The sequence below is a fragment of the Salvia hispanica genome, chromosome 3 (assembly GCF_023119035.1).
Source record: "Salvia hispanica cultivar TCC Black 2014 chromosome 3, UniMelb_Shisp_WGS_1.0, whole genome shotgun sequence".
Taxonomy (NCBI): Eukaryota; Viridiplantae; Streptophyta; class Magnoliopsida; order Lamiales; family Lamiaceae; genus Salvia; species Salvia hispanica.
In genome coordinates, this window is record NC_062967.1 from 10,597,115 (window position 1) to 10,619,257 (window position 22,143).

General features: G+C 36.5%; 4 protein-coding genes across 5 annotated transcripts; 1 reads left to right on the forward strand and 3 right to left on the reverse strand.

The window, feature by feature from the left end:
• Nucleotides 1-740: 740 nt before the first annotated feature.
• LOC125212322 (ankyrin repeat-containing protein At5g02620-like) lies at nucleotides 741-2,583 on the reverse strand. Its single transcript, XM_048112450.1, has 2 exons — nucleotides 1,967-2,583; nucleotides 741-1,566 (listed from the first exon to the last, which is right to left on the reverse strand). The coding sequence occupies exons 1-2, from the start codon at nucleotides 2,537-2,539 to the stop codon at nucleotides 928-930; spliced, it is 1,212 nt and encodes a 403-aa protein (XP_047968407.1). The 5' UTR covers nucleotides 2,540-2,583; the 3' UTR covers nucleotides 741-927.
• A 1,662-nt stretch (nucleotides 2,584-4,245) lies between these two features.
• On the forward strand, nucleotides 4,246-5,368 carry LOC125211218. Its single transcript, XM_048110938.1, has 2 exons — nucleotides 4,246-4,341; nucleotides 4,437-5,368. The coding sequence occupies exon 2, from the start codon at nucleotides 4,443-4,445 to the stop codon at nucleotides 5,127-5,129; it is 687 nt and encodes a 228-aa protein (XP_047966895.1). The 5' UTR covers nucleotides 4,246-4,341; nucleotides 4,437-4,442; the 3' UTR covers nucleotides 5,130-5,368.
• A 255-nt stretch (nucleotides 5,369-5,623) lies between these two features.
• Nucleotides 5,624-11,299, reverse strand: LOC125211216. Its single transcript, XM_048110935.1, has 12 exons — nucleotides 11,063-11,299; nucleotides 10,427-10,630; nucleotides 10,119-10,306; nucleotides 9,963-10,045; nucleotides 9,696-9,859; nucleotides 9,384-9,499; nucleotides 8,965-9,228; nucleotides 8,631-8,861; nucleotides 6,909-8,533; nucleotides 6,704-6,815; nucleotides 6,284-6,364; nucleotides 5,624-5,917 (listed from the first exon to the last, which is right to left on the reverse strand). The coding sequence occupies exons 1-12, from the start codon at nucleotides 11,121-11,123 to the stop codon at nucleotides 5,846-5,848; spliced, it is 3,201 nt and encodes a 1,066-aa protein (XP_047966892.1). The 5' UTR covers nucleotides 11,124-11,299; the 3' UTR covers nucleotides 5,624-5,845.
• An 867-nt stretch (nucleotides 11,300-12,166) lies between these two features.
• LOC125211217 (V-type proton ATPase subunit a1) lies at nucleotides 12,167-21,959 on the reverse strand. Of its 2 annotated transcripts, none has more exons than XM_048110936.1 (18): nucleotides 21,494-21,959; nucleotides 20,688-20,732; nucleotides 19,709-19,831; nucleotides 19,406-19,513; nucleotides 18,567-18,680; nucleotides 18,294-18,467; nucleotides 17,867-18,004; nucleotides 17,454-17,561; nucleotides 17,270-17,377; nucleotides 17,018-17,166; nucleotides 16,066-16,219; nucleotides 15,056-15,216; nucleotides 14,285-14,491; nucleotides 13,975-14,158; nucleotides 13,777-13,878; nucleotides 13,234-13,433; nucleotides 13,097-13,156; nucleotides 12,167-12,754 (listed from the first exon to the last, which is right to left on the reverse strand). In XM_048110936.1, the coding sequence occupies exons 1-18, from the start codon at nucleotides 21,632-21,634 to the stop codon at nucleotides 12,550-12,552; spliced, it is 2,481 nt and encodes an 826-aa protein (XP_047966893.1). In that variant the 5' UTR covers nucleotides 21,635-21,959; the 3' UTR covers nucleotides 12,167-12,549. The 2 variants fall into 2 exon arrangements, with proteins under 2 accessions (XP_047966893.1, XP_047966894.1); XM_048110937.1 differs by having other exon boundaries at nucleotides 13,795-13,878; nucleotides 21,494-21,958.
• Nucleotides 21,960-22,143: the final 184 nt, after the last annotated feature.

Consider the following 22,143-nt stretch of genomic DNA (forward strand, 5'->3'; position numbering starts at 1 on the left):
TTTTATCATCGGCACAATTAGTTGTGATTTTTCCTTCATACTTGATCAACAACATATTGCATGCATATACGATATCGGCATATCGCTGATACATGATTGACACCTCATACGAGACAGACCTTTGACGACACACAATCAGGGGCGGAGCCAGAAATTTATATAGAGGGGAGCAAAAAAATATACATAGGCAAAATTCAAGTATTTTAGATGAGGCAATTAGTGAGAAATTAAACTAAATAAATTTTATATTTTATATATGTGAGGAAAATGGAGGAGGGGCATTTGCCCCTTCTTGATACATGTTAGATCTGTCCCTGCACCCAACATGAGTGCGGTGTAAAAGCGCGTTCAACGTCCTTTCGTGATGCCTCTAGCATTTGATCGAACAATGCACTCTTTGGTTAGTCCAATTAAGTAAGTACTACTACTCCCTCTGTCCTTAATATTTGTCACCATTTGACCCGGCACGAGTTTTAAGAAATGTAATAGAAAGTGAGTTGAAAAAGTTGGTGGCATGTAGGTCCTACTTTTATATATTACTAGTTTTATAATAAAATGTGAGTGTAAAGAGATAGTGGAATGTAAGGTCCACTACTAAAAATGGTAAAAGTGAAAGAAAAGAGTTAGTGGAATATAGGATCCACTATTAAAAATGGTAAAAGTGAAATGTGTCAAATTTTTAGGGACTGTTGGAGTAGTATATACTAGTAACCAGTTTGGATAAAAATTAAGTAGACTACTAGAGCCAACGATTGGTCATGAATTAGATGGGCGAGGAGGCCTGCCAAGATAAGAATTTGTGTCTACAAATAAGAATGTCACTTCTCCGGTAACATTTTATAAAACACATGTTTAGAAAAAAGAAGACACCTAATTGTGGAGGAAGAAATATATTTCCCCCCGCCTCCTTATTTAACATTAATAAGGTCAGAGCCAATAGTGATCGTTGAAGAAGCGTTTGAAGATCTTGCGGACTCTTTGGAACAAGCTTCGAATGGGATAGTAAGCAAAGAGTAATATAAAGACGATGAAGAAGGAAGAGACGACTATGGCCACAATTTGTCCAACTGATTTAGTTTCCATGGGATCGGTCATCATTAATGAAATCCCATAACTCACTCCAATAGACGTAATCGAGACCCACATTGAATAGGTGGCGATCGCCAGGAAGAACAGCTCTTCCTGTGGCGCGCCTGTGCTGATGAGGAAGATTGTGAAGACGGATGAGATGAAAGCCGTGGTGGTAGCACGAATGAAGTGTTTGTATATCCGGGGATGAGTAGTTGCCATCACTGCTTTGCCTGATGACGTGCCGTCCTGCCACAAACCCCCTGGGGGACTGACCGCCGCCTGGAACGCCATGGTGGCTATCAGAACCACCACCACCATTGTTATGTCGGTCATCTTGGGTAATCTCTCGGCTGAAAGAGAAGAGATACTACTCAACAGTCTTCTCATTTCGAAATCTCTACTTGTGTCTCCAGGCACGATACTCAGTGCTGTTTTGCCCGTCGAATCTGTTTCTAGCCTCTTTATTTTATTACTTTCCACCAAATACCGTACAATCTGAAATTTCATTACTCGGTTTAGTACTTAAAGTTGAATTATATATGCTTTTTGTTTAAACTTGTCATCTACTACTAAGTTGATTAATTAGCCATTTTGCAAGTTTAACCAATTTCAATCAATTAAAAAAATCTGAAAATCTACTAATACATACTCAATCAAAATCCAACAATCGAACATATATAATGACCTTAATTATCAAACTACTATTACACTTTCAAAGTAACATTACAAGTCTTCTTCTCCTCCTCCTAATTAAAACACATGTGTAATAAATGAACTTATCATATTTAACTGACCTAGTAATATATCTAAACCCACATCAAGGAAAAACGTCCAAACCCCACAAAGAATTATCCAGCTATATTGAAAAATTAAACAAAATGTCGGTTAGTTTTACCTCAAGTCGATTGGATCTAACAGCCAAATGCAAGAGTGTTTCCCCATCATCATCCTTTGCTTCCACTAGGTCTCCCATCTTCTCAACCAAAACCTTCAATGTCTCTATTTGACAATGTTTGACGCACAAGTGCAACGCGGTCTGGCCGCGATGGGCTCTTTCCCGAGCAGGAGCAAGATCCAGTTGAAGCATCTCCTTCAACACCTCCTCATTCCCTTTCATGGCTGCCAAATGGATTGGGTTCATGTCATGGCGGTCTCTCCACCAGCACATCTCCGGGGCTACTGATAGCAATCTTTTCGTGATCTCGACGTTCCTTTTTGCAGCTGCAATGTGGAGAGATGACGAGTTGTTGGAGTCTACATCGAGAGCTAGCTCAGGGTCGATCTTCAACACCTCTTCCACAATGCTCTCTTTTCCCTGCTTTATTGCTATGTGTAACACATTTTTCAGACATGGAAATGAAACTACATCAAGAAAATGTTGATTTCTTTGGAGCAGTTGTTGGAATGCTGTTAAATCTCCAATTCTTGCAGCATCATAGAGTTGCTTTTGTGCTCCTTCTCCGGCCATTATTTTTTTTTTGTTTCTCTTTTCACTCCTTTTTTCAAAGACGAGCTTGTAAATTTTGAAATATCTATCTCTCACACACACATATATACAAGGGTGCATTATAATGCACATAATACAAGGGTGCGTTATAATGCTGACTTTTCTTAAATTGTTACTAACTCATCACTGTAGTATATTAAAAATGTAAGCGCGAACACTTTAAATATCAACATCAACACAAGTGGCGTTCGGTTTTCTAGATAAAATAATACCAAGATATAATTCAGGATTGCATTATAAGATTATATTAATTGGAAGAAGTTGACTATGACTAATTATCACATGATTATTCATCTAGGATTGAGTTGTGGGATTTAATATCATGAACCAAACAAACTACATATTTAATCCCGGGATATAATCTTGCCAATCGAACAACCTATAGTGTACTAAATATCAACTAAGTTTATGTCGATATTTTTAATACATTGCATTTATGAGTTAGCAGAATTAGCAACTTAAAAAAGTTAGCAACAGATCACACCTCCGTACATATATATATTAGTATATGTAAAGTGATGAACGAACTACACCCTCCGACCGTAGTTAGATATCCTGTTTTTCTATTTTAATCTTGCGGTTCATTTTTACTATAAATGGGAATAAAGCCTTACATTCTATTAACTCATTTAGTTCCTTCTTCATTTAAAATTAAAGTATATAAATAAAATTCATATTTTGTTATTATTTTAATAATTTTTAACTCTTATGTCAAAAATAAATGAGACTCTTAACAATAGAATTAGGAATTAGTAAAAAAGAAACCCTTTGTATATGGCCCAATGGTGGGCAACCTTATCTCTCAAAATGTGGTTCTCTTTAGTTCGAAAGGGGGTGGGGAAGGGGAGAATTTTCTTAAGCGACAAGTGATTAATTAATTTGAATGAATGAGGAGTTACTTAAAAAAAAAACACTTGTATGTCCCAATGGTGGGCAACCTTATCTCTCAACATGTGGTTTCCTTCGAAAGGGGGTGGGGGTGGGGGAGGGGAGATTTTTTTAAGCGACAAGTGATTTAATTTGAATGAATGCAATGATTGAAATGTTGCTGTTGAAAATATTCAATACGTAAAATAAACTATCAAATTGTACTATTTATTTAATTACTAATTCATTAATATAATAGATTAAAAATATCAACACAATTATTTTATAATTAATTATTACTTTATCAATATAATATATTAAAAACGTTAATAAAATCACTTTAAAATGTCAATACAAAGTTAGAATGCTTTTAAAGGGATGTATTATTAATTAATTAGGTTTACCTTAGAAGAAGATTAATGCCTAGTTTCCTGCTTCACACGTTGCACGATGAATATTTCTAAAAATATAAAAAACTTTTATAAGAGCATTTTCAATCAGTAAATGAAAAAGGTATATTATCTATTTACTCATAAAGTGAAATATACTCTTTTAAAAAATAAATGTTCCAAAGGAAAAAAATACTCGAAAGATCAATCAATAAAATAATAATACAAAATGCATTAAAAAACATAAAGCGTAATACCTTCTTTTTCATGAAAAGAAGACAAATATAGTAATTATAAGATTTTACCTCTCGATTAATGGAGAGGTAAAGACACCTCTTCAAAATGGAAAAAGGTATAATACATTCTCACATACCTCTCTCCTTAGAGCATCTCCAAGGGAGAAAAGTATATTGAGAATGTATACTTCTCATTTGCTGAAAGAAATAAAATGAATATTGGTAACTTAATGGGGAGACACTGTTGCATTGGGCTGCTAGGAGCAAACAAGTTGAGTAACCATTATTTCTTTTGCTTGAAATTTGATTGCTGCATGTTTCTTTTTTTTTTTCTTATTCAACACTCAACCAATTGAAATATCCCAGGTGATCATGTACTTGGTGGGGATCAATAAAGTAGAGAAGAAATCAATGAATTCAATGGGCAAAACAGCAGTGGAACTAGTGGAAGAGAGCTGTGATGAAGAAATGACTAAAGCCATGGTATCAATAATGCCACCATCAGCTTGGTCCTGGTCGAATCCAGCGATGCTCGAAACGCTGTCAAAGAAGAGAGAGCAGACAATGGTGGTGATGGCCTTGATCGCTACAATGGCGTTCCAGGCGGCTGTGAGTCCCCCGGGAGGGGTGTGGCAGGAGGACACGTCATCACACAGAGCAGGAGAGGCTGTGATGGCAACTACTCATCCCAAGATATACAAACACTTGATACGAGCAAACACCACAGCTTTCGTTTCATCTCTCATCACAATCTTCATGGTCACCGTGCCACAGCGATTTGGGAAGGGTATTCTGTTGAATTTCTCCCCCTATGCAGTGTGGGTGTCGCTGGCAGCTATTGCAGTCAGCTTTGGAGGTTCAGTGTTGATCGTTGTGCCAGATACACAAACACGATCACTTACCGAAATCAAAACTGTGGTCGTCGCCGTATCTCTCGGTTTCTTGGGAATTAGGTTCCTCCGAAATGTTTTCATAACGTGCTGTGTAATACTCTTCGGATATAAGTGGGTCAAGGATACTCTCACGCGGATTCGGCGGCTTTGGAGTAAGGTGTTATAACTTATAACAACGTCAAAATTATGTTGTGACTAAAATAATGATAAATAGAATGTTTATAGTTAAACACTAGCCAAATTATGTTGAATGAGAAATACCATTACAATTTGTTGAAACTACATTAATTAACAATCACTAGTACTCTCCATTTCGGCTAACGAGTTCAACTAGCTGTACAAATATTGTTACATTCCTTTTTGGTACAATAGTTTCTTTTTCTACTGCATCACTGTTTCACTCACCTTTCTTCCCCCCTAATTATTAATGCACTTTTTTTTTCTCTCTCTGTTTTTGCTTTTTCTTCTTATTACACAATTGATCGACGTATATTTTTTGTACGCAGTTTAAAGAGGACCACGTACTATTAGATTGACTGCAAAGAAAATTCTTCCTAGATAATTTCCTCACTACTTCACATTGTTAACAAAAAAAAAGACATCATTACTGGAAAGTACAATGCTGTGGAAAACTGAACATTTTTCAACATAGGCAGTATAGACAAGAAATTCTCTAACCTTTCAATATGGAGTTGAATAAAACATTGATACATAGCAATCAGAAATTGTTTTGTTAGATAACGTGTAGCATCAAACTCATATAAGTGATTTACTTCTTCGTGCAGAAAGAAGTTTCAGTAATCAACTAGCCTACAAAGTTTCTAGATCAGTAACTACACTTGCAATCAGAAATTTGAATTTCTGACTAACCTTATCATGTGGTTAAGAATCGGACGCCGCAGTAATTTTCTTCGTGCAGTCATATGGTCCAATCTGATTGTTTTTCTTTTTGACCTGAAAATTATCGTACATGACTCAGGAGTGTGAAATTAACAAATTCTCTGTTGAGGTTAAAAATTAGCAAACGTTACGTTCTCAACTCAAATTTTCACGAGGGTGCAATATCTATCCAATAAGTATCTGCTAGAACTAAAGATTTCGTCTAGTCATTTTTTTGGACAAACCATGATTTTAACTCATTTCAAACAAAACGCATTAGAGATTTGAAAGGTATTTCCTCCACAGACCACATTTATATCCCTTATATTCTTGATTTTCCTACCATTTTGAAAATATGTGCATGTTCAGGATTTTGACACACATCATTAGCTATATTAGACTGCATAGCATCCATAGAATAGATAAAAATCAAACAAATACCGGTGACCATGGGCTTGGCTCAGGTAGAGATTTGTCAGGAGGTGAATTTTGAACCGCCCCACTCTTCCTTGTGAGAATATCCTGCAAATAGTTGCATAATTGAATAGTTCAAATACAAGATATCTAATTGCTAGAGTCAACAACTCCATAGAAACTTCAAGAAAATGAATTTAAGCAACGGCGGGTAGCATTTTCAAGCCAATTAACCAACAATCTGAGCATCCACAACCTTTAAGTTACCAATATTCATTTTATTTCTTTCAGCAAATACTACACCCTGTACTGACCATTTGTCTAGATTGAAACACTATGTTCATAATTATGGAATATCCATATGCACTTTTCTTAGATACAATAGAAAAGAAACAGGCTCCACTTAATCATTCTGGGTGGCATTGCACTGATGAAGCATAAACTTACCTCTCCCGCTGCTTCCATGGCAGACAACCATTCATCAGAAAACGGTATAGCATTTGGAGGAATAACAAGCAAGAGATTTTTCTTTTCTTCAAGACCATCCCCATGCTTATTTCTGTCAAGCAGATAAACCCACAGATTTTGATCCACAACAGTTTGACATGGAAGATATAAAACTAAGCAAATAGAAAAAAATGATAACACTTACTCTGTTAGCAATGTGGTTTCAACCGTGTCATGGTCCCACTTAGGACGAAGACAACTGAGAGAACTACTAGCATCTTCAGAAACTTCAACCTTATTGGTGTGAGAGAAAGGTGATTCCTTTGCATCTGCAGTACCACCTCCAGTTTCATCTTCATCGTTACAAGCTTCAAGTTTTAAAGGTGATTCCTTTGCAGGAGTGGAATTTCTTGAAACGCTTTTCAATATTACATTTTGACCTGTAATAGAATCTTCCACACTCTCAACAGCATTAACTGCAGAGCATACATCAGGAAGATGTTCTGCCTTCATGTAATCATCAGTACAGACAAGATTCTCTGCAACAAACTCATCCCCAGCTAAGGCCAGGCACTCTGATGGTTGAAAGCAGCAGTTATCCAACATTTCGCTTTCTGATGACTGCACCACCAAAGTCCATGGCTCCTTTGTACCACTAAGGTTACCAATTTCAGATTCACAATTCTTTAGTGACACTGTTGTGGTCAGCTCATTGTTTGCATAACTAACTTGTAAACACGGGACCTTCTCTGTCTTTATACCAGTATCCTCCGGGGACAATTGTGTCGTATTTTGAGGAAGTGGGAAGTCGTTACTTTCTATGCTCTGAGTGTCCTGATGAAGACAGTGTGACGGATTTTCACACTCCACCATTCTGAGAGGTTGTGCTATAGCTTTCTCTTTACCTAGATCGTCTCTTTGTCTATTATCCAGAGATAAAGACAATGGAATCTCAGTGTCAACCATTTTCGATCCATCTTTTCTGTCTGAGACTACATCCAGAAGTTCACCAACATTTTCTTCCTGCTTCGAGTTCTGAAGACACTGTTGTTTTTCAGCCAATAACCTGTCTCTTATATCCAATTTCCCAATTTGTTTTGACTCCATCTCAGTTTGATGAAAATGTTGAACCTCTGGACCTTCACAGGGTTGGCAGGAGTCATTACCAATCTCGTGCTTGAATTTTGCATAATTTTTGCAGTCCTCAACAGTCGACGCAAGTACAGAATTTAGCATATGGAGCTCTGCTGCGGGGTTGGCTGGACTTCCATTGACAGTCTCCCCCCTTTCCAAAGCTTTCACACTTTCCCTGCAGTAAATTCCTTGCTGGGATACATCCATTTGCTCACCTGCTATTTCCTTTTCACTATAACTGTTCGAGTCAGTTCTTTCATTCTCTCCAAGAGAACTAATTAATGGATTAGTTTTCTCTAAGTGAGCTTCATGGGAATCTTGTTTGCTGCTTTCTCTGCAATCACTTTGCATTGCCGAAATATTTTGCATTCTGTCATAAAATGTATCTGTGTATTGTGTGGAATCACAATCCAACTGTGCATTATGTAGAATCGCCAGAATATTTTTCTTGTCATATTGTTCATCAATTGCACTTGATGTTTGAGATTCCAAAATAGCAGAATTCTGTTTTGATCCTAGTTCTGCATTTCTCCATTCAATTCCACATGATTCATCTTTTACAGGGCAATCATCTATAGAATTATTGAGAATTGCTTGTTCCCAACTTCCATTTCGTGAAGGAACTTCAATGCCGATCTTCCGCGATTCAGCGTCCCCATGAGATTCCTTCACAGGCATTGTTTTCTTGAAAGGACCCTGAATTTGTTCAAAACAATTATAATTGTGTCAAAGAATCTTATCTCATTACCAATGGGCTGAGAATTAAAAATGTAGAAATGACATTCAGTCCCACCTCCACGTTTGGTTTCAATAAATCAGAATCACAGACATGAACTGCTGTAGTAGACTCTGATCGGGAGAATATTCCCTTACTTCTGCTGATTATGCTATCTGAAACCGCATCATGTGACTTGGTTGTTATGCTCAAGTTGCCTTGCAACCTCAAACTTCCAGGATTCCGTGACAAATTAAAATATGACTCAGTATCTCGTGATGGCAAATTCCGGAATACAGAAGGTTTAGGCTGCATTAGCTAAGAGAATTAGCAATACAATAGGAAGCAAATATGGACTAATACTTCTCTATTCTATTTTCAAGCTCTACTGGATAACTGAAGTCAAAACTACCTGACTGAAGAATGACAAAGATGGTGATGGCATTCTCAGACCTGATGGCCTCATCGTTTGATTTTGCGAAGGATGCAAAATTTTAGCATTATTTTGAGCATTCTGAGAAAAAGTTGCTGAATCATATCGTTGGCTCTCACATGAGTTCTCTAGCCTGATTTGAGTCAAATTGCTTGGAGTCATCTTTGAAGCGGAACTATAGGCTTTTCCAATTGTCACTAGACTTGTATTGATGGATAAATTCCTATTGAATGATGAGAAGTCCTGCAATATTAACATCATATAAAGTTTGAAGGAAGTAATCGAGCAGAATGGCAAGATTAGTGGAAGTTGCTGCCAATGTTTCTAGCTGAATTCAGGGAACTAGTTGAAGCAGTTTTGGTTTCGCGAGTTTCTATATACAGCAGTCAGGTTTTTACCAAATTTCCATCTGAATGGTTGGCTGATTGAGGAATATCAGCTCTTGATGCGTTTTGAGTGTCATTACAAATTTTCAGGGAGCTCTTTGGTTCCGCGTCTCTCTGTATGCTAAAATCTGCATGAGAAAAATAGAAGTGAGATATTGTGCACCATACTTCTACATACAAAGATTTACTAATACTTGAAAGTTTCTAAATGACCAAAGCAAATGATCCAGTATTCAAGGGGATAAACAGAATGAAGACAAACATAGCTGTTCTAGACTTTTCAGAAAAATTATCAAACACAAGTGAGATTCGATATGCAGTTACCTGGTTGAGTTATCCGGTTGTGCTTAACATGGCTCCCTCTGGGTATAGTACTCCTAATTGTAGCACAAGCTGGACTGAGGCTTGGCTTCAAGCCAGGAACTTTGGGCAGCTTTGATTCCTTGCTTGTAGTTTTCCCGACACTTGCATTTGCCGGCCTTTTTAATGTACATAGATATTAAGGATAGTGTACTTCAAACTTTTGTCAGGAAATGAGTGGTGAAAGTAAGAAAAATCCTAGATTCATTATGCACTATAACCAAAGGATATGATGGTGAAGGTAAAGGTCGAGGGCAGTCGATATATTTTGACTGAAGTTTGATGCCTGAATTAGTTGAGAATTTCTGTAAAGCCTGAAAGACCAATAGAATTAGAAAGCCAACTTCCAACCATTAGAAAGAGAAAAATGATCTAGTGATAACTGACCAGAGATGTTGATGTCGTACGGTTGGAGGAAGAGAAATCAAGCATTGGTGATGACTGATAATTTTCCTTATATTTATGGAATTCTTCATCTTGGCCGGAACTAACAGGAGTACCTTCACTTATGAAAGTTAATCCAGCTCTACAAGATACACCACTTATGGCAGACAGTTCTAGGGGATCCAATACACCTAAGGAGAGAACAAAGGGATTAAAAGTATTGCCTCATTCCTAGTGAATGCAAACTTATGTAATTTATATAAGATTAGTGTATGTGGAAAATTAGATAGATGCATAGTAAATCTGCTCACCTTCTTCAGTTGAAAAGGCTCTGTCCCATGCTAGACTTTTCCGCAAATTACATTTCCCTCCCTTTTTCCTCTTTTTCATCTGCTGTGGCTCCAAACAAAGGCTTGAAGTTCCAGATTTATTTACACTGATATTATCCTTGGAACAGCTCCTCTCTTTAGATATGGAACAAGGGCTTGCTAAACCCTGAGCATTTTCTAAAGCATCTGCAAGATGGAAGAAAAGGTAATGGATAAACAAACAAGCAGAATAAGAAGCCTATATCAGTTTAATACCGTACACAGAAGCATATATCAGCTTGAATCCATACATAGAATACAAATTATTAAATTCCACTACCAATTTATGAGTGATTATTTGTGTAAAACACCACAATTTTCCATCATTGCAATAAGTTTCGATCTAATCTTTTCGTCCAAAAATTGAAGCAGGAAATGAGAAATCGATCATCTCAATCCAAGTTGAAAGGAACACACGAATACAGACGAAGCAATTAGCAACTCGCATAAACGAATATGCATAAACTGAAACCCTGACACTTAGAAGCTACTATTGCATCGGGATCAAAATTGGCAAAATCCGCATTTGGAAGCGAGAAGACAATGCAGGAAAAAAGGTACAGAAAACGGAAATCTGACCGACGGAGGGAGCACGCGGCGCGTTGCGGACGGTGAGTCGGTTTTTGGAATCCGAGCGCATGTTTCCCCTATTTCCTGCGGCGCGTTGACGGAGCAAAACTGATATGCTAAGAGATTATTCATAAAATGTAACGTTTGATTGAGGAATTGTTGGAAGGAGAAGAAGTGCGATTTCCAGATCCCGGTATGCAAAGTTCGAACTCTGCGAACTGATTTTCAAAATGAAGGCAGGCGGTAATCTCAACAGTGAAGCGCGTGATGTTACTCGCCTAGGATTCGCTTGCGTATTTGTACGCTTGTACCGTTGCTATGTTACAGGATATGAAGAGTAATAAATAAACATTTTTTTTAATGTTTAATTAAATACTCCCTCCGTCCCACTTAAAATGAAACATTTAGAAATCGGCACGGGATTTTATGTAGTGTTGTTTTGTGAGTTAATAAAGAGAGAGTAAAGTAAAAGGGATGAAAAAGTAGAGAGAAAGTTATTTCTATTTTAGGAAACGTTTCATTTTTAATGGGACAGCCAAAAAAGGAAAACGTTTCATTTTAAATGGGACAGAGGGAGTATCTTATAAGCGTGATAATTATGGAATTTATTATTAGCACTATTACTTATTTGTACTTTATCTAACATATGATAAGCCTAAGATAATACTACTACTTGTTCATGAGCACTAGTGTAGATGGAAATATACATAATTTAATTAGTTGAACATATAAATAGTAGTACTAAATAAAGAATTTGAGAATATCACATATCTTAATACAAAATTGATAAGTAGTAGAATATAGATAAAATAAAAATTATTAAAGCATTGTTTGTGAAAAATTATTAATAAAAACAACTTATTAAATGAAAGTAGATTAATTTTAAGAGTATGGACCTAAAAGATAAAAGTAAATTGTTTTTTTTTGGGACTGAGGATTATATCATACGCATGCATATTATCATTGATTGAATATATAAACTATGTTACTATAAAGTAGAATTCTTCATTCATTTGGAATTGCCAACGTGAATCGGTGGATAGTTAAAAATACTATTATATGTTGTAGAATTACAAGAAAAGGCAGACAACAAAAACCTTTGAAGAATTCAAAGACTATAAATAATTTATTTAATAAGAGCAAAAAAAAGATAAACCAAAATGGTTTGGTTACATAGTCTACAAGTATTTGAGCAATAGTTTCTGTATAAAAAGTTGTACAAATATGGGTGTTGTTAAGAACAAAAAAAGGCTGATAATCTACGTATAGAAGGTCCTTCTTTACATCTTAATCCCCTAATCCCGCGAGAGGCTTTGCATCTAAGAATTTTTCGAGTCAAGGCTCACAATTAGAACTCTAATATAAACTAGTAGTATCATGTTAAAGAAACAAGCAAACGACTCTCCACACACCATACTATTATCATCATCATCGCCTGTCACGACTGCAAAATTTCTTCTTCTTCCTGCTGCCTCGAAAAAATTGGGAAAAAAGGACTACTCATCTTCATCTGTTAGTGAGGCAAAGGAGAAGGGCTTGAACTTGTATCCATCCCCACTGTAAAACTTGTTTTGAAATTCCACCCAGTGTAGACGTAAGGCATGGAGGAATGCGCTAAGAGTTTCCATCATAAGTAGTATGAATGCCGTTGCGAATGCAAAAACTGCCAGCCCCACTAGACGTATCATGAAATTGTTGTATCTGCATCATTACAATCGCATCAGAAAATCTTAGAAGGCAAATATTTGAGATGGAGTTATATCTCTGTTATAAGAAAATATTTAACACAGTGTTGCTATTTTAAGAGCAAAGCAAACAAAACGAAACTTGAGAAGATTCATCTGTTAACATTAACAGGCGAACTTTACAGTCCTAGCATACAAGATTGCCAGAGGTTTTACTTCAACTATTTAACATGAGAATATATCACGTAAACTTAATGAAAATAAAACTGGCATAATTGGATGGGATTTTTCAGATAAAAAAACAGCACTAAAAGAGTTATGCAGCTTGTTCAATCTTATACGATATGCATAAACTTACCCCCAGGCAAGCAGGAGAACCTTCTCGTAGAAAACAGTTGATAATTCTGAGTGGGCCAAACTGTTACAAAACAAGGATTACAATTACAAAGCCATTGAGGAATAATATGCACCAACAGCATATTAGAATCAGTGTACCTCAGTGCCCACAGACGAAGATATGATGCAGTATTAGAAACTGCACCCAGTACAAACTCAATCGAATGAATCATTTGATGAACAAAGACCTCACTAAAGTTGAACTCCTCTTCACCATGAGGGTGTCTTGCAGAATCAGGCTCCTCGTCACTATACATGTCAGAGGTCCCAAGAATTCCATATGCCCGGCCTTGGAATCTCTTAGTTAAGCATAAGAAATATGGCAATGTTAGTCAAGCGTCAAAGGTTCCAAGATGCTCAGGCTCAGGAACTACAATAGTCTGGTTGAATGTAAGACGGACTAAGGTAGAACACACACAATTTTGTTGCTCCCTTCAATTTTTTTATTTTTTTATTTTTTTTTGGGGGGGGTGGGGGGGTTGGAAAGTAAAAACTGGAAGATAGAAGATAGGCTGCAGCAGTGGTGCCAGTGAAAGAAAGAGGGTGCAATTTTAAAGAGTTTTCAGAGGAAATAATTTCCAAACTTTACCAGGACGGGTAAGGTAAAGATAAGAAAAGCAGTTTAAGGGAAATAACACATACAATGAGTGCAGGGGCTACCTCAGTATGAAGTTTCTTTAAAATAAAGGGTTTTGGAAATAGCATCCACGGGACAGCAATAACAGCTACGAGCAACAATATAACCTGTTAAATTTTATCAGTGATCTACATTAGTTAAACTTTATTTTATTGTATTTACATACATAGCAAAATCAAAGAAAGACTGAATATTAGTCATGCCTGAAGCACACCCTGACCCCAAAACAGCTTATTCTCCCCCAAATCTTCAAAGGGGCTCAAGAACATATAGATCATCACATGATACAAATCTGCTTGAGAACCGGTGCACCATTTGATAATAATGAGAAGAGAAAGATATCCAAAAAGGCTGTTAAGGAAGATCATCTGCGGCACAAATTGGTACCTGGTACCAAAGCAAAACATATTTACCATCTATAACCAGTAGATTATTCAATGATTGCCAGCATGTATGGAAGCGGGAGAGGGAGAGGGAGAGAGAGAGAGAGAGAGAGAGAGAGAGAGATCATACTTGATATCAATTGAGTTCTTGAAGAAGCGTGCATTGAAGTAACTTATTATAATTCCTAAATTCATCTGTGACACACCAAACAAAATAGACATTTTCATCTTGAGAGAGTTTAAGAAAGGCAGCTCAGAACGACTTCCACGCCAACTTGGGTCCACGCCAAATGGATATGTATCCCCAACTTTAATCAAACCGATTGTACCTGCTTCGCTGATAAGGCGTAACGAGGAGCACGAGAATGAGATTTGCGAAATTTTCAAGTACAAAGACCAACATGACTTATAACAAAAGGATTAATTCTTAATGATGGTCAAAGTATATGGCAGCGATCCCAAAGGAGGGGCACGGAATTATTAGAAAGAGCTACAGAGTTTCCTAAAAAATTTACATAGTCTGATGGGATATAGAAAACAAAACCTCAGAAGCCTGTTTCCTGAGATACGCAAACTCCATTTACTAATTTTAAATCTGGATACTAAATGATTGCTTAGACTACATGAAAATAAAAATGACACCTATATGGACAAGGATCATTTAACTGTATTTCAAAATATATTTCACAAAAGTAAATGCTTTTGACACGTGTATAAGCTAAATTCTGAAAAGAGAGCCAGTTTTCTTAATAGACCTGATTTGTTTATCAAAGCCTGCTGCACAAAAAACTTCATAACCTTATAGCTATCAGATTCTAAACCAAGGAAGCGTATTAAGTATTCAGCTCTCGATATATCAATCCCAATATTTTCTCAGAGAAATGAAACTGCAGATTCTTACCTGCATGTAGCATCTCTGCATTTGTAGGCAGAACTACCGAATATGTGAAAAGGAACGGAAAAGAATTCATTGTATATAAATCCACAGTAGATTGAAAACAGAGCCATCAGAAGGAGGACATATCGACCGCCAAATAGCATCTCCATAAAGCTGCCGAGTTTCTGGTAGAAAAAAACAATTAGGAAGAAGAAAGCTTAAGAAAAATAGTCATGTGTAAGCCAATGAAGCAGAAGACACATCGCTGGAGATAACTTTGCCTGGCCATCGTAAATAAGTAAAAACTTGTGGTGGGTCAATTGTCCTCATTACTTATACACCTTCTATTCTTAGGAAGGAACTTTGCCTTCCAGCATTGTACGACCTCGCCATAAGCATAAAATGGCTAAATCGACAGTCACCAAATTTATTTTTACATCTACAAGTCTATACCTAGGGTAATCTGTTACATCTATTAGCTTCTCTCTTTCCATGTTTCATCTATAACTTTCCTTTGAGCTAAAACATACTTATAATGTATCAGACGGTCAGACCAATAAATTTTGTAGGCTTGTAACAATTTTTGACACAAGAATCTTATATTCTTTCAGGAGACGTTGTCCCAGCTGCAGGGACTTTTGCACAATCTACTTCATATTTAAACTATACAGAAACGTTGTTGCAATCTGCTAAAATATAAAATCGAGTTCCCTGCCAACAATAAATGTAACCAAGCCCAACAAAATAACCTTCTATTTATTTCAAGGTCAGTACTCAGTACATGCACCCTATGCATGTCATATAGATACAAATAGTTAACTGCATGACTAGATAAAGAACAGGAACCAGAACAGTTTGTTTCATGATATATTGATATATACCATCCCATCTTAACTTCAGGTTCAACAAAGAGAAATAGCTTATTTTTGAAATTTTATGAACTTTTAACAATATTGCATCCACAATTTGTGTGAACATATATGTTTAAATAGAAAATAAATTCTTTAAAAAGAGAAAAGGATATTATTGCATACCTGTGAACCTAATCTTTTCTCGCGAGCTATAAGGACTAAAGCTCCTAACAGTAAGCATATACCATGACCCCAATCCCCAAACATCACAGCAAAAAGAAAAGGAAATGTAATGACAGTATAAACCGCAGGATTTGCCTCCTGATATTTCGCAACTCTGCAATGTAAAGGGCTTTTATCAGTGTCTAGCCATTTAGCATTTAATATATATAGAGTGAAATATCATTTCATATAAAGTACTGGCTTCCCAAAAAACTACTATATGAAATGAAGGAATCCTACCTAAGAGCAATAAATATAAGGTAAAATTCATCACACGTAAACAGTTAAATGTAGAAAACCCACAGCTATACAGATCCTCTCACAGGTTTGCATAGCAAGTGGAGAAACGCATACTGGGAATATCATATTGTCCAATGTAGTTACTCAGTTTTCACATACTGGTCCACAAAAAATACTCATATGTGGACAACACAGGTTTTAATGAGAAATTGGTAACATAAGAGAGAGAAGGAGAAAAAGTGGGTAAAGTGTGAGAGAGAGGATAAAAAGTAGGTAAAGTATGAGTGATAAACTTTCCATTTTTAGAAATGAGACTATCTTTTATGGACATCCCAAAATGGCTTAATTAGATTTTTTCGTGGATGGAGGGAGTATTAGTTTTACTCGCTCATAAAATTTTCGAGCAACTTCATCAAAAAAAGATCGATATCCACAGTCAAATCTCTCTCCCCAAATTGGAAAAATCAATGCTAATGTTAACCATCAAATCCTTTCACCCTAAACAACTTATCTCAACTACCGATATCCTAATTTACAGAAATCTCAAACAAACAGCCTCTTATTATATAAACACATATACTTTAAAAAAATAAACAAGGACATATACTAAATAGAGTACGAAGATACCAGAGAAAATTTTTAGTCCAGAGAATTATGACTATGCATGACTTACCCATACGCATCAACAATTTCCTGATATGCATTTGTAAAATGATTGGTTCTGAAGAACGTTGGAGGTGATTCGATTGAGTCCATCACATGAAATATTATACCCACTTGTGAACTACTATCAAAAGTTGCGCGTTGCAGAGCATCTTGAATCTGCAATATAATGGAATATGCCCCTGTCACTAATTATATATAAAAAAATACTTACTCTAGGTTTTATCTCAAATTGGTAACAACAGTACACTGTAAATACTACCATAGTTTTTGCGAATATTGGACACCAACCCTCACCAACCAGGCACTTCTTTGTGACATCAAAGTTCAGCATATTTAATGTATCATAAATAGCCTTTTCCCTTCTTACCTAGAAAGTAAATCAAGAAAATGGTGTTGTGTCAAATGAGTTTCAAAAGAAGAATAACCAAACAAAGAAATCTGACCATATTCATCCACTTTGTAAGCTGAAAGGCAATAGAGTTCAGAGCTGCATCTCGATGTCGGAGACCAGCCTCTAAGGTTGTTTCCAACTCAGACAAGCGCGACAAAACCTGAAAATGAAACAAATTGCACATGAGAAGCAGAAGCCACCTAAGAAAGAGACGTCGGTAGCAAAACTTCACAACTATGATTTGACAAATTGACTTCAGTAGAGCATTTGCAGTATTCAGTACATTGACTACAGGTATATCTTTGTCTAAATGCTTCATCGATTTTCCACTAAAACATAATGCAACGCATCAATTGCTATCATTTTTTTAAAGCAAACACAATTTTCCCCATGCATCTTACTGATCAAACACAGATACTGTATTTCCAAAACGCAACAACAAAAGCAATCTATTTGGCAACATACATCTCTAGTGATTTGCCTCCGCTTGATTGAATCTTCAGGAACTGGATAGCAGTTTGCTCCGAATGCTTCACATATTTTGTGGATTTTTTTCCTTGCTTGCTCACCTGAGAAGAATACCATAAAAACTATGTTCTCAACCTGCAGATGCAGAGGTACACATCATCAGTACTAAAACATGTAGTGACCCCTCAACAAAGGTGATCCCAGCTCCTACGTATCACAATATGCTGACAATAAGGAAGTGATGTAGCATTTTTATAATAAATAGAATCAGTTGGTTTAGAATTCGTGTGCTTAGTCATGTGAAATAGATAGTGGTATATTTTTAAATTTCTGGAGCGGCATTTTAACTTCTTTCTGATATATAATTGAATTCAGTATTCAAATTAGAAAAGGTAGACATTATCAGGGGGAAGAGTGCAGTGACCATTTCATTAGATGCAGGATCCACAATTGGGTCATCAGCTGGTGCCTGATTGAAAAGCATATTTCCCCTGGTTGTGCGAAACAACATCCTCTCGAATCGCAATGCTTTAGATTTACAAATGACACCGCTTACAAACTTCACACCAGACTGGTCTGACATTCCAGGTTGCATCTCCTGCAATTATAAAACCAACATGAATAGTACACTCGAATAGTTTGCTAATTGTGAATGTATTTTAAAAAGCGTCTCATCAGATTACAATTTATAAATTACCTGTTCCAGCAGCGATGCTGAATCGGCATAATCATTGTTTGCATGGACATTCTCATCTAATTCTGTCTCATGATCTGCAGAATGATTCCCATCGGGCATAAGGAAGTCACCTGCCTGGAATCACCGATTAAATGCTTACAGGTAATGATAAAAGCAGATTTAAAGATGGGGTGTGAGAAAAGAGATACTAGCATAAGTTGTTCTAATAAAAGATTGTGAAACCATGAAAAGTTTTATGGTCCTCCAAAGAAGAGTATTGGATCCAATAAGCTAAATACAGTTACATTGCGTTGTTCTAAAAGCAAGAAGAATGCTCTGATGATCCTTTATCTCAATTAGATGTGAATCATTTTGTTTTAGCTGTTCTCTTTTTGTACTTTCCTTGTGAATGGGTGTTATCTTCTCCTAGCACTGGAAAAGAAGGAGCAATTTTCTTTTCATCTGTGATTAAAAATTACTTGAATCAGTTTTACTTATCCCCAGTGTAAATTGATCGTCCTCTTGTCTTCTGATTATTGCTCATTTTTTCAGCATTTTGAAAGAAAAGGTTGTGATTAACCTCATGGGACCCTCCAAACAGTTGAAATTATTAGGTTGGTTTAAAATTGCACAACAGGAGAGACCACATGGAACACCATCAAATTTCTGAACTACTCCACTTTTGAAGCAACTCAGTAAGTAATGTTTTTCTTGATAAGGGTAAAATTATCAATAGTTCAGTTTGGTCTTAGACCCTATCAATGTGAATTTTTTTTTTCAAGTTTTTAGCTTTAAAAGAAAGATCTTTTGCTCACAAATAAAGAAAAGGAAAATGAAGACATCAACTTTGGCCAATATACCTTCTGTAGGACCATCTTGAACTCAAGTAACTCATTATATGTTTTCTGCAGCTTCTCACTGTTATGATTCATTTCAATTAACTCGTGCTCATGCTCAGCAAGTCCAACCTAAAGTCAAAGAGTTCAAAAATATAAAAGCAGTCAAAAATGATAACCAATATTTATTGCAATAATTACACTAGTAGTAATAATGATATTAGTAAATAGATGATGGTGATGTTATGAGATAATAATAGGCACCAGAAAAAGAAATAAGAAGAAGAAGAGTCATGGAAACTGAAAGAAAGAAAGAAAGAAACAGACCTCCAAGTCTTCCAATTCAATATCGGTATTGGAAGCTGGATGAGGAGATAGCCCTAGACCAGCTTTATGCATCTGATCCTTGAAAAATCTTAACTTTCTGGACATCTCAGCACATCTTTTAACCTAGGGCCAGATATCAAAAATGAAATTTTAACAAAAAAAAAGAAGGTTGGTAACAGAACATGACATCCCAGAAACCAGATTGTAAATGAGAGACAAGCAGCTCAGACAAAGAAAATGATCACCTCGGGACTTTTCTGATTAAATACAAGAAAACACTTCAGATTGACTAGAAGGAAATCCCTAATTTGGAAATCCCTAATTTTTTTTCATCACTCTTTCTTTTATATAGAAGGCATTTAGAATGTTCCACTAGACAAGAATAATCCAAGGACTGAAGATGAGTGTGATGGGATATACTCAATATTATTAATCCCCAATCTGATAACTTAAGAGTATATTAACCAGGATATCCTAAAAAATCACTGCAAACACTTTCGTGATGACTAGACTACTGATATCTCTTCTGAAAAACCGTACATCAGCTCACCTATTCTCCAGAATATAGGCCTTATGAATTGAGAGTACAACCACCTCTAACCCAACCCAAAAGGTGTTCAAGAAATAAAGAATGTGTAATAACTTTTTTAAGTAACAGATTATGGAAAGAGAAAGCGTGTGGGGTACATATTAAGGATTAATATACATTAACAAATACAATAAATCAAACTGAAAGCAGTCTCCAGAACCCTAATGCAACAATGCTCTTCTAACAACATGCTTCGGGCAATGTTTTTAGTGGCCTATTTGTTTTTCTACCAATTGATTTGCAATTTTACATTGTATTCATAGGGAAATTACTTCATTAGAGAGCCTATTTATCATAAATCAAATGTAAGTTGCCAAACACAGAAAATGGACGAGTAACATAGGTATCATAAATCAATGAATCAGACCAAGAGGAATTCATGAATGTCACCTGATTAACAAACGTTCTCTGGAAAGGGCTTTTATCATCGTTTAACTGCCAATTAAAAATAATACAGGTGAATGGATTTTAAATAATGATCAAAACATAAAGTAAACAAGATCAACTATAGCAAGACATCAATCAAGCAAGTCGGAAGAATCCAGAGCAGCTGCCCAGTTACATCCCAAGATATGGTGATTCGAGTAAGAAAACCAATATATACTCCTATATATGCCTTTTTAGATATCAAATGCCTATTAATTGCCGCAAGAATCGAACAGCCCATGAGAAGCTACTTTTACATCATCCTTAGCATAACAATATTGTATTATATCGTGTCCTACTAATTACTAGAAACACCACAGGCAATCCAGCTATGCGCAGATTTTGTTTTTCAGACACAATGTTAAATAACAAACAAATCCAAACAAGCTAGATGGCATGTGCACTGAATTTCTAAATTGTGCGTGTCTAGATCACATTATCAATTAATTGCTTGCTGTTTAAAACCTGTCAATGTGACCAACCGTTCCCAGGCAACTAAGCTGACAAGCATGTAACCTGAATCAGCGATGCATATATTGGATACGAAGCAAAATTGCTAGAAGCGCAACTTAATGAAAGAAAAAACCAATCCTACTATCCTAACAAGCTAGACATCAGTGGCAACACTAGATCATTCCTCACTCCACCTACATAAACCAGCGGATCCAAAAACTAAAATTCGCCAGCAACAAATAGCCGCTAAGCAAGTAATTACAAGTGTAAACAGAAAAGCAGAGAGGCAATTAGTAAAACAAAGGATCTGAACTCACATCGCGGAATTGGAGGAGACCGAGTTGGCCGAGATAGGATACGGCGCGGTGAGCCGACTCGACGGGTATAATAAGCTGAGCCAGCATCATCTTCTCGGAGCGCATCAGATCCATGCTCGGCAATCTGTCGATGTACTCCATTCTCCGATCACCTCAAGGCGCCGCTGTGGTTGATAACGTACGGATCACAATAGGTCGCTGTGACGCCTCCTCGTTCAGATCTGAATTCGATCAAATTAGCATAACAAAATGGAGATTCGGTTGCGTGTGAGAGTGTATGGGAGAGAAAGAGAGAGTTGGAAGGGCGGGAGATTTGAGTTATGTGTATCGGTTGTGAGTGAATTTGATGGCAGTGGTGGTGGAGGAGGAGGAGGAGGCAACTGCCATGTGAGAATTTTTGGTGTCGTTTTCAGTTTTAATGGGGGTTGGGGGTAAGGGGGTGAAGTCGTGAAGAGGATGAGTAAATTTGAAGATTGAAATACTGTTTACGCCACGGTGCTCCTACACTTTTTAAAGTCGCCGAAACGTGTAAAGTCCAAGTGGTTAACTTGTTCATTTAAGTTGGACGTTTCAATAAAATCAGGAAACAAAGTGTTGATAAAAATTAACGACACGTTTATATTTACAGACTGCAGATAGTATAATTGTTG